Here is a 12,648-nt window from a genome sequence, read left to right as displayed (position 1 = left end):
GCCCGCGGCCCGGCCCCAGCCAAGCTGAGGACCCCGAAGACGGCTCCCTGCGCGAACACGCCCATTGGGCGTGCAGGAGCGACACCCCACGGCGCGGCCTCGCCTGGAACCGAGGCGAGAACGCACCAAGGGGGGGCGGGGGAGAGTATTCTAGGGCGGCCGGGCTATGCTCACCGCCCCGTCCTGGACTAGGGGCGGGGCCGGAAGGGGAGAAACTTAGAGGAGGCTGCCGTTGATTGGCTGGTTGGATCGCTTCCGCCCGACCTCTTCCGGGGTTAGGGGCCCGTTGGTGAGGGGGGCTGGGAGCGCGGAGTAGAGGGGAGGGTGTTGGCTGTCCGGGGGCTCGCAGCGGCAGAGCGGGGGAGCGACGCGCTCCAGGCGGCACCGCCACCATGTCACGCGGCTCCATCGAGATCCCCCTCCGGGACACTGACGAGGTGAGGGGGATTTGTACGTGGGGCGGGGACAGCCAGTCGCTCCGGGGGGTGTAATCTGGGGTTACCCCCGGTCCCGCCGTGCGCTCCGCTGGTCCCCTGCGGCGCAGCCATAAGCTGCCCAGGACAGTGTGTGAAGTGTCATCTGGCCCCATCATTCTGAACGGTTCCCTCTCCCCCGCCCCCGACACCCATCCACCGACCCACCCACCGGCCTGTGGCTCGCCCCTTGGGGTCTGCGGGATTGTGTATTTCGGGTTATCATGGGGAGGCAAAGCTGCTGCTAATGGGGCTCCGGGCTGCAGCTCCCACGGTTGGTGTTTTCACATATGCCCCATAAAGGAGCGAGTGATGGCCTCGTTCCCCAGTATAAGCTTCATTAATAAAAATGTAAGAAGCTTACAGTGACAGTGCTTAGTCTGAACTCCTTTGAGGACTAGTGTCTTTCATTTGATCATGTGTTATTCTGCTGTAGCATGGAGCGATTAAACTTTGTGTTGTGTACACACAAAATCACATTGGATTAACTAAAGGATGTTTTTCTTTCAGTAGGTGTTGTATGTGTATAAGTATTACTCTTTCCTCCGAAACTACTTTCACCAGGGTTGCCCACAAAGATAAGAACGGTAAACCCTCAAAATGCACTTTTGAGTTGGTTAACTCTCATTAATACGAATTCAGTGCCACTCAAAATCCAGTTCCCGCACCCCAATCTCTGGCTCAATGGCCATGGCCCACGTGGTCCTGGTTTAGCACCCCCAGCCCGTGTGGTCCTGGTTCTGCACCCCAGCCCACGTGGTCCCAGTTCAACCCCCCAGCCTGCACAGTCCCAGTTCAAACCCCTCATCTTCAGCCTGCGCAATCACTTCCCCTTGCAGAGCGGTTAAGCTCCAGCTCATTCATCCTGCGTGGCTCTGGCTGAAACCCCCTGCGCATGGTTCTGGCTCACCTTCACCCACCTGCAGCCCTAACCAATTGCTGGGCTTAACCCTCCCCAGTTGCCTCCCTCAGTCCTAGGATTTACCTTTCCAAAGGAGCTCTCGGTGCTCTTATTGCTTCCCTGGCTGCAGAGCGCATGTTCTGCTGGGGTAGAAAAAGCTTCCCCTCTGACTTATATGAAATGTGAGTTATCCAAGTGTTGCATTCCCACGGATGTTCGCATAACTCGAGAGGCTACTGTAATCTTAGTATTGGTCATTGAAATAATGTCCATCTGTGCTTCTGATGTGAGACAAAATTACTTTTCTTCCCACCTGGAATGCTGTTCTGTGCATTAATCTCCACAGACTGCATTAAGAGTACAATTTACAGTTTTTCTTCTATAGCTTCATTTGGTCACCACCTAAGCCCACCTATATGCAATGAAGGATTATAAGGAAGATGAGGGGTTTTTTTTCCTGCCCCCCCTTTAGTTCACCGGTTGCAATAAAGTGCCTTAATCTAGCCCTCCCCCCAGCCCTGCAAAAAAAAAAAAATAGGCTTAACAAGTTCAAATAGTTGGAAGCTGAAGGAAGACACACATTCTGATAGCAACGAATCGACAGGGCCAGACATACACCCAGACCAGCTGCTCCAAGATAGGTCCAAAAAAGCTAAGAACAGAACACCTCTGGTCATTACCTACAGCCCCCAATTCAAACCACTGCAATGCATTATTAAAGACCTACAACCTATCCTTAATCAGGATGCTGCACTCCAGAAGGCCCTAGGTGACAGGCCTGTTGTTTCCTGCAGACAACTCCAAACCTTATGAGGATTCTCACCCACAACCACAGTCTGTATCTCAGGAACACCAGTCCTGGAACTTTTCCTTGCAACAAAGCCTGTTGCCAACTTTGTCCACTTATCTATTCTGGACATACCATCACTGGACCTAGCCAGGTTATTCGCAGAATCACGGGCACATTCTCATGTTCCTCAGCTAACATCGTATATGCCATCATGTGCCAACAATGCTCAGATGCTTTGTATATTGGACAGACTTCAAACTCTCTCAGACAAAGAGTTAATGGGCACAAAACACTCCTGATCCACCAACCTGTCAGCCAGCATTTTAATGGAGTGGGCCATTCTGTTAATGACTTAAAAGTTTGCATCTTACTGAAGAGGAATTTTCACGACAGTCTTGAAAGAGAGGCTGCTGAACTCTCTTTCATATTCAAATTCAACACATTAACACATGGTTTGAACCAGGATGCGAATTTTCTGGGTCATCATAGGGGCTCTCTTGCAAACTTGGCTTAATCTAATTCTTGACTTCTCACCCCCCCCAACCCTTCTACTCTCTGATTTGCTCATCTTGATAATTTTTTTTTCTGATTTTCAACCTTGATTACTATTTTTGGTTCTCTGTGCCTTAAATATTGAGTCTGTTCTGGTATGGCTGTGGTCTGAAGAAGTGAGTCTGTCCCACGAAAGCTCACCTAATAAATTATTTGTTAGTCTTTAAAGTACTACTTGACTGCTTTTTTGTTTTTATTCTGCCAGCAAGAGTGATCACTGGAAAAGTTCACCTTAGGGTGTGGTGAATTTTTCATGACTTGTCTTCAAAATCAAACTTTATTCTCATTCCAAAAGAGTTGTGATGGTTTAAATAGGTAGTTAGGACTAGGTAATGTATTTTAATGTATGTATTTATTGTTACAAAGCATTATCTCTGTTAATAAGATTGCTAAATAGTGCTGGGGACAGCATGATTCATGGTATAGTGCCAGGACTTGGAGTCCATCTCTTCAGCTGACTTTCATTGTGACTGGGCAAATCATCAGTCTTTGTGTCTCTGGCTGTAAAGTGGAGACCTGTTAGTCAGTGAAAAATGATATTTAATTGCAAAATATTATTCTTCTTTTATGGTACCATTTTCTTGCTTAATGATACTGCAGTACTCAATATTCAAATCAAAATCCAGTTTCTGCAACTTAATGAGGTGGAGAATTGTCAACAGAAATTGTCAACAGAAAAGCTGTGTAGAGGCTCCAGAGCAGATCAAAAGGTTGATGCATCCGCTTGTATGTGTAGATGCAATCTGCTGATAGAAGTTTTGTTGGAACATCTCTTCCGACAGTAACTTCTGTAGACAGATCACTGTAGTGTAACTGTAGCCTTATAGTACTGGCTAAGGTGTTAGTCTGGGTTTCCGTGATTCTCAGGCTAACACTTTATCCATTTGACAATCTTCCCCACCATCTGTCTGTCCTCTGGATCATAACCTTTTTGAAAGAGACTCATTTTATGTCTTACGTTGCTGAGCACATTCATTGCATGTAAATGATAGAGACAGATTTCTTTCTTCCTTTGTCCACAGACTGCAAAAACAGGGATTATTTTCTGTGCTGTGAAATATGTCCCATTCCTACTGATCTCAGTGGTCACTTGTGCTCTGAGAGCAGTATTTGCTCCCAATCCTATAGATATTTACCCGCTATGTACTTACAGGGTAGTGGTAGTGGAGAAAAACTCTTCAGTTGGAAAATCCACACCCTTTAGAGTATTTAATTTCTTGCATACTGGAGAAAGTAAGTATTAGATGTTCTGTTGAGTTTCTATTATAAATATTGCAATTACAGACTTCAAATGAAATTTTGAAAAAGTAAATAAGATGAGTTAACACTTTAATATTATATTATATTGCTGTTTTTAGGTCATTGAGCTTGACTTCGATCAGTTACCGGAGGGGGATGAAGTTATAAGTATCCTGAAACAGGAACATACTCAACTGCACATATGGATTGCCTTAGCGGTCAGTATTTACACAAATATTTACGCTAGCAATAGTCACATAGCTACGCTATCCAGTTCATGCTGCCTGTAAGGGAGGTCTGAACAGTTCCCAGGGGAGTGCTTTGATAAATAAGAAGAGAGTGAATGGAAGGACAATTGCCATAAAAGACTCTGAATACATAAAAGACTCAACAACATGGACTTTTAGGATTAAATGGTACAAACAGTTTGCTTGTAAAGTTCAACTTCTGTATGCTTTGGCTGAATTTCCAAATATGTTTTAAACCACACTATGTACTTTTGGAACACTATAAATGTAAGATTATATGTCACATTTTGAGAGCCAGTTTAGATACAGCTTTTTCCATGGCTGCATAACCAAATATGTCTGTTCCACTTCAATAGAAGAAACCTCATTACTTCTCAATTTTTTCACTTCCTTGTCCTAAACAAAGTTAATTTATCCAGTCCTTAATGCGGTGTTTTCAATTTTGAATGTGTAAAACTCTTGTCTGATGTTTATACTGTCTTGTTGTATTGATAGTTAGCAATGTAAGTGAAGTTGAAATTTGGTGTCCTGGACATTTTCCGTGTAAAGTAACATTTCATTTTGATTAAAAGGCCTCACTTGCTAAATCTGATGTGCATGTTTTGTTACTGCCATCTTCCTAATGTGTATATATAGCCTGTGTCCATTAGATGGAGTATTGAATTATATTGGTAGGTGCTTTCTTCTGTACCAGAAAATTGTAGGGTTGAAGTCTTACATGAAGAGGCTCACTTACTTCTGACTACTGTATATAAATTACTAGATTCTGCAATCTCGGAAGCAAGCAGGCTTCAAACTGATATTTTTGTTTGTTTTGCTTAGTCTCTGGTAGTCCAATTGGACGCTTAAGGCTCCCAGAGCTCTTTTGGACAGGAGTAGCAGATAACTTGTGTGCTGTTCAACACTTTCATTTTTGAATAATTTTGTGTGAGACGGTGAGCAGGAGAGAGAGTGAATGAATTACTGTTAAGAGCAGAGCATGTGCTCTAATAACCACGGTACTTGTATACATAATTTGTCAGTGGAAAGAGGGAGTACTTCTTCTTAGTACAAAAGGAGCTATATTGAAACATGTTGCAAATATCATGTAAGTGAATATCTGTAGTTTAACTGGAAAAAATATCATGGAGGACAGTGTATGAAAGTATTTAAAATGTTTGTTTTTATAGTTGGAATATTACAAACAAGGAAAAACAGAAGATTTTGTGAAGCTGTTGGAAGCTGCACGAATAGATGGTAACTTGGATTATAGAGACCACGAAAAAGATCAGATGACATGCTTGGATACTCTGGCAGCATACTATGTACAGCAGGCACGGAAGGAAAAAAATAAAGACAACAAGAAGGAGCTCATTACACAAGCTACCTTGCTGTACACTATGGCTGACAAAATTATCATGTATGATCAGGTAAAAAAAGACTGTATCCATTTATACAAAGAAACGTAGCCCTAAACTGTCATTAACCATACTTTACAGCTTTGCTATAGTTTACATACTCGAACTGTGCATTCAAAGTATATGTTTTTGAAAGGAACCAAATATCTAATTATTGTACCTTTTGAAGCAAAAGTTGCCTCTGATGATATAATATGCTTATAATCCTGAATTCTGTATAATATCCGTGTGTATTACACCACTGATTTCATAAACATTTGGATTAAATTGGCACATACATAACACTGCCATAGAATACAGGTAGTCCCAGACTTACGAACCTATCAACTTGCAACCATTCATACTTAACGGCCAACCTCCAGCTCACCCCTACCCCAAGCACATGCAGGGCTCCAGCTGTCATCCACTGCAGGTGCATGAGGCTCTACCCTGCCCTGGTTCATCCTGTTCAAACTCTCCCAATCCCCCACAGCCCCAGCTCACATTCTCTGGCATGCGGGGCTCCGGCTTCAACCCCCCTACCCATCACCCTTGCAGCCCTGGCTCCAACCCCCCTGGCTGAGCTCAACCCCCTGCAAGCCCTGTTCAACTGCACCCTCCCACCACCCCTGCTGCCCTAACTCACCTCAGGCTTAGCCGCTGGCCCCTTCCCAGGCCCCCAACCCAAGCCCTCCCCGACTTACATGAAATTCAGTGTATGCCAGGGTTGCATGGAACACAATCCTCACATACCTCGAGGGATTACAGTGTAAGGGTATTTCCAGTTTATGACCAAACTGAGTTACGGCCAGGTATTCAGGGACTATCTGTAAGTGATCGTAGCTCAAGCTTTTTGATTTACAAATGCCTGTGTGTTCCTTTTTTGTTGCTTAACAAAACAGAAGGAAATACTGTGCTTGATACACCTTCCTACATTGGTGGTATGAGATTTATAGAAATTAGTAGTGAGAAGCTACAGTCTCAACATTGGTATTGCCACAAACCTTGATGCAGGAGAATCAAGTTAATCATAACAAAACAAGGTTTAAGGTAGTATATTAGTGTAACTGGTGCCCCTTGCGGGTCTGGTGTGCTGTCTCCTCTAGAGACCACTTACATAGAGGCACTGAGACTACTTACAGGCAGACTAAGAAGTCTGTTCTACAGTCTTAGCTAAGAGTGAGCTGGCTTTTAGGTCACATGGTAGAAGCTTATGTTCTGTGCTCCAGAAGTCCCAGGTTCAATTCTTCTTGTCCATGTTACATTAGCACTGTTTTGTCTAATTTTACTTCTTTGCTAATACAGCTTCTTCAAGGAGCACCCAAGTATAAAATCCTAGTATTGGTTTTGAAATGCAAAGCAATACCTTAGAAATCTGTTTCTCATCTAGAATCACTTGTTGGGAAGAGCCTGCTTCTGTCTGCTGGAGGGAGATAAAATGGACCAGGCTGACGCACAGTTTCATTTTGTGCTCAACCAGTCTCCAAATAATATTCCAGCCCTTCTTGGTAAGAATTTTGTGAATATCTCTGCAAAACACCCATCTCTCCCGCGCAGTGTGGGAATGGTAGAAAATGCATGTTCACGCTCTGTTCCAATTCTCAGAGCCATTTGTGGGCCTTGCAATAAAGAAGGGCAATCTCAGTCTAGGGCATGATGCCTTAAGATTCTGAGATAAATTTAGGAAGTGCTTGCAGAATGGAAAGCTGTGGTGTTTGGAAGCATGAGCATTAGCAGCGGGTTTATGCTAATGCTTGCATGGCTATGTCTGTGTGGAAGGCAACCTTCTCTCAGGATGCCCGCTTGTAGCATGGCTTGATTCTTCAGGTTTACTGCCTTTTCTTCCCACGTTGTCTAGTTCTTGCAAGAAGTCGCTCCCCGGCCAAAATGTTTTAAAATGAGATTTGTCATGTTTTAATAGATCCTTTACAGTGTGTCAGTTAGTTTTTATCCCTTGAAGTCAAGTCCTTGTTCCTTCGGAGTCAGGATTCCCACATCCCTCCTTGTGGGCTTGTGTATGAATGTTCCCATAGATCAGTGGTTCTCAAACTTTTCAGTAACATGGCACACTTCAGTGAGGAGAAGCAATTCCACGGCACGCCCAGTTTTTACAGATGAATTGATTGCTTATAAATGCGGAGCCACAGCAGTGGGGAGGGAGAATCGATGACCCTGCATCAGCTGGGCGCTCCTGAGTCCCTGCTGGTGTGGGGTCATCAGTTTCCCTCCCGCAGCTGGTTTGCAAAGCCTCTGTGAGGGGAAGTTGACCAACTCCGTGCCAGCTGGGAATCAGGCAGCCTTGCTGCTTGAGCCCCCAGCTGGTGCAGGGCACAGGATCATCTAAGTGTGTCATGAAATTTCATCAATTTCCCCCTCCCACCTCAGCTCTGCAGACAACTAGGGGGAGAGGAAATTGATGAAGTTTCCACGGCGCACTGAATTGTCATGGCACACCAGTTGAAAACCACTGCCATAGACTATCCTTCTGTAAGTCGAGAATCAAGAGCTCCTGGCATCTGCTGATAACTCAGGCTGACTGCACCATTCACTCAGCTTCTGAGCTGGCCTCTTTTAATCCTGGTTCTTTCCCTCCAGGATTGCAAGAGGTCAGTAGGCTGAAGGGCCAACAGGCAAGTGCACAGTCGTACTTTCACTAGGCAGGTAGGCCTTCTTCAAGCTAACTGCTCATTCTCTACCCATCTGGAGGCTTTGCTTTTATTCCTGGGTTTGGGGATGATTTAATCACAGGACCACCTTTATGTTATCATTTTGCAAATTTGTAGAGGAGAGCTGAGTGAGGCAGACCCTTTACCTCCAAAAGGAACCAATCACCTGTGACAGCTGATCTTACTTATAAGTCTTTTCTCCTGCTGACACTAACGGTACTATATATTCTCCCTGGGGTGAGAATATTTTCAGTAGGTAAGAGTAAGCAAGTAGAAACTCGTTTGGTATTCTAGAATAAAGCTTAAGGCGATTTTCATGCAAACTTCCTAACCAGGAAAGGAAAATGAAAGTAAGGCTCTTAATATTATTTTAAAACCTTACTTTGTTGCCTTTCATTAATTTTAGTTTCTAAGATACTTGACACTTGTAAGTTCAGCATCAAGATGCACAAAGCAGCTATAATTAAATTAATGTTTTTGACCACATGCAGTCCTTCACTAATTCCATTAATTCTGGTACTAACTACTGAAAAAGTCTGAATAGCAAACCTATAGCAACTTCTGTAACTTGCTTGTTGTAACAGGTAAAGCATGCATTTCATTCAACAAGAAAGACTATAGAGGAGCCCTTGCTTACTATAAGAAAGCACTGCGAACCAACCCAGGTTGTCCAGGTAAGGCATAGAAGATAATTGATACTGAAGTGAGTTTATCAAGTTATTTAAACCTACAATTGGTGTGTGTAATTCCTGAAGTTAGAAAGTTGGCTTTATCATCATTCTTTTTTTTTTTTTTCCCCAATTCACAGTGTCACAAATGAAATCCTTATTCTTTTAGGACAGATTTGCTTTCTGCTGGCTATGTAATAGCTATTAATTAAGTACATTTTTTGGGAGTAAGTGCACTTTGAAGTTGCACGGGTACTTTGAAGTGCCCACAGCTACACAGCATGCTGGTGCTTCGAAGTTTGCAACTTTGAAGTTGCCGCATTGAGAATTAGCCTAATGAGGTTCTGCATAGTCATTGCAGTGTTTCATTATTATTCCCCATTCACACTAATTACTGTGCCCCCTTTGAAGAAGGGGGCTAGTGTAGACACAGCCATAGTGAAGTTTGGAGGCTGAAAGAGGGGGTTTGGGGAAGATTTTTTGAGGATGTGTCCCCATTGAGTGTGGGTTGTGATTGTTTTATGGTATCTATAGAGCTTCCAATATGGGGCAATAGGTAGAAAAATAGGGCTGTGCAGTTGAAGGGTTTTTCCCCCTGTACTGAAGCAGTTCTCTCGGGGTATTTGCATGGTGTATTCCATGATGCAATGTAGTTCTCTAGTGGGGTGTCACTGTTTGGCGAAGGCAGTTTTCAAAGTGTTAAAGTATGTATCCCAGACTCAGTGCAGAATATGCTCAGAGAAGAAACTGTGTGTCTGGCTGTAGGTAATTGATTTGGTACTTTTTGTGTGGTTACTGGATCTGTGAAGATAAATGTGACCTGCGGGTTCATTGTGTAGACTTCCACTGTTGAAGCTCATTGTGGTGTCCAGGAAGTTGATGCTGGTGCAGGAGTGTACTAGAGAAAATTTTAAACAGGAGTGACTGAAGTTGCTATGGAAATCTGAAGAAGTCTAGGTTCTCTGTCCTGAAGACAAAAATATGGTGGATGTATCTGACATATAACTGGTTTTGTGGTGCATTTGTCCAGAAATTTTTCTGCTTGGTGTTCCCTGTAGAGGATGGTATATGGGGGAGCTATCCTTCTACCAGTGGCTGTTCCCAAAGTTTGGTTTATGTGTTAGAGGATTGAATGTAAAATTGATATTGGTGAGAAAGAAATGAGTAAGTTTGGTGATGTGTGGGGTGCATATCTCAGTGCTGGCCATACTTTGATGTGAACTAGCATGTCAACAAGAGCACAGCTATGCTATTGGGAGGAGCTGGCCACCTCAAGTATGCCTCAAATCTTAGGCATCTGTGTATTCTGAGTGAGTGAGTGGCTCATGCTGCAGCACCCATGCCCTATTTTTAGTATGTTACCTCAAGAAGAGCTGATGGAGGTATATTTCCTTGAGCTGGGATTTATACTTTCAGTTCAAAGAATAGAAATTCCTTAAGAAAACCTAGTTCAGAGTAGTATTCCATGCGTTTCTGACCAAAAGATTTTTAAAAAGCCATTAGAAAGTGCCAAATGTACAAAGGGGATGTCAGAATGCTACATGAATCAAAAATGTTGTTTAGAAAGGATTACAGAGACTAGCTCTAAGCTTTGTGAATAAGAATTTAGAAAGAGAGGATGATTGAAATACTAGAGTTTTGAATAAAACAAAGGATGTATGTATTAAATTTATCTAAGATGCTGTCAAATGATACAAAAATAGCTGATGAGCTGATAGTTTGTTGTATTGTATGGGATTTTTTTGTTACTAAAATTCTGGAGAAACTACCAAAGGCAGCAGAACTTTTATATGCAGTATTCAGAAGTTAAAATAGTATTTGAAGAGTGTGTCAGGTATTCCTTTTTAATAGAGGAACAAGTGTTTTATAAAACACTGAAAGATGAAAATACATCTACTTGAGCTACTTGGCCATTTTTTGTCCTAAATATGAGTTATAATTAAGGTCATTCAACTCTGTAGTATAATTAGGGTTATTCAACATTGTAGTAGTGCTCATGCTCAGCAATGCTTACAAGGAAAACCTGTAAATTTAAAATGACTATAAACAAACATGGCTCTTTATTCCTGAGTCTGCTGGCAGCCCGAAACAATACGAACTTCTCTCTTTAAATTGAACTGTGTAAGAACATCAATGACTGATAACTTTAGCAACCTTTTGTTAACCCTTTTGCTGCTAATTGTTTTAGAAGAAACTCCTAGCATAACTGCTTATCCCACAATCCCATATCATCTCCTACTCCTGCAGAGGTTCCAGAACTGTCCACTTTCTAGATGATCAAACCTCCTGTTGTCTTGCTTCACAATAGTGTAATACTGTTCTTCCTTCTGCACCACACAGATAATAAGATTATTAACAAGTAGATAAAAAGTTATATCAAATGAACATCAAGACAACACTGACAGACACATCTTTCATAGTTCACTTAATGAAAACAAATTCTGGAACTACTTCAGAAGTATAAACCTGCAGTAGATACTAGGAGCCTTACTATCTGTTAATGTCAGCATTGCTGCTGAGTACAAGGTCATTGTTTATAGCCATTTCTAAATACAGTGTCAATCAAGTAATAAAACTATCAATTCTGTATCAGAGTAAAAAAACGTACATGTAAAGAGTTTTGATTTTTTGACATTGTGAATAACTTGCTTTCGTTTCCTAGCTGAGGTTCGGTTGGGCATGGGCCATTGCTTCGTGAAACTGAACAAGCTGGAAAAAGCTCGTCTGGCATTCAGCAGGGCTCTGGAGCTCAATTCGAAATGTGTAGGGGCTTTGGTTGGATTGGCTGTTCTAGAACTCAATAACAAAGAGGTGGGTGTGAGCTGGGATGGGGAGAGTGTGAAGTGCTGTGTTGCATTAATAGTTAAAGAGTCTCAAAACAGGCTGAAGATCATTCTCATTTTAATACATAATCGCTTCAGTCAGCATCACTGTTGATGCATTTGTTATTCTATTTTGGGGAAGTAAAACCAACTAAAGTGATAGCAGTGTATCTACACAAGGGCTTTTACCTGAAAAACAGCATCAGTAAGAATTTGTTATTAAAATTATAGATCCAAACCGTAATGTTCTAAAACCAGAGCTCATAAATAATTCATTAAACTAAGTCCAGGATATATTGCTGTGATAGCTTTGAAAAGTATTTTTGGAGTATAAAACACTCTTGCACCTTTGATCTGATTGCCTAAAAGCATTTCATGAATATTAATCTTTTCATATAGGTATTTTACCCCTTTTTATGATGGGTAAACGGAGATGTAGAGGATAAAGAAGTGGCCGGAAATTATACATTGAATCAGTGGCAGAGCAGAAATTAGAGTTTAGGTGCCTTGCCTGTGACAATTTCACATATGTTCCAGCTTTCAAGTTACTGCGCTTGTCATGGGTTCTGACTGGCGTAATTTTTAAGGGCAGACTATAAAAGCAAATGCATATCTAATATTTTGTAGTGTAGTACAGGTTCAGCCTCCCTTGGCTGGCACCCTTGGGACCAGGGGACGTCAATTCTGCCCCTGTTCTGGCCTCAGCCCCTGCTGCTAGGCTTCCTGCCTGCGGCTTTCTAACATCCTCTCTTGACACTCAGGATCCCTGCCTGTTGGCTCCCAGCCTCGACTCCCGCTCCCCAGCCGTGGCTTCCCACATAGCCACAGCCATGAGCGGCAAGTTTATCAGCCTGGGCCACTGCTCCCTGCTGCTTCTCCTGGCCCAGGCTCGCTGGTTGCTGCTAGCCACCCC

General features: G+C 42.8%; 1 protein-coding gene across 1 annotated transcript in view; it reads left to right on the top strand.

The window, feature by feature from the left end:
* Positions 1-312: 312 nt before the first annotated feature.
* Positions 313-12,648, top strand: part of CTR9 (CTR9 component of Paf1/RNA polymerase II complex) — a 39,305-nt gene continuing 26,969 nt past the window's right edge. Inside the window, exons 1-6 of the mRNA XM_074997384.1 lie at positions 313-437; positions 4,075-4,173; positions 5,373-5,612; positions 6,970-7,087; positions 8,830-8,919; positions 11,576-11,724. Of these exons, the coding sequence (XP_074853485.1) occupies positions 393-437; positions 4,075-4,173; positions 5,373-5,612; positions 6,970-7,087; positions 8,830-8,919; positions 11,576-11,724 (741 nt within the window). The 5' untranslated portion in view covers positions 313-392. The remainder of the gene's footprint in view (positions 438-4,074; positions 4,174-5,372; positions 5,613-6,969; positions 7,088-8,829; positions 8,920-11,575; positions 11,725-12,648) is intronic.

This window comes from Carettochelys insculpta, chromosome 6 (assembly GCF_033958435.1).
Source record: "Carettochelys insculpta isolate YL-2023 chromosome 6, ASM3395843v1, whole genome shotgun sequence".
NCBI lineage: Eukaryota > Metazoa > Chordata > Testudines > Carettochelyidae > Carettochelys > Carettochelys insculpta.
Note: the sequence above shows the minus strand (reverse complement) of the source record. Positions and strands in the feature narration are given on the sequence as shown.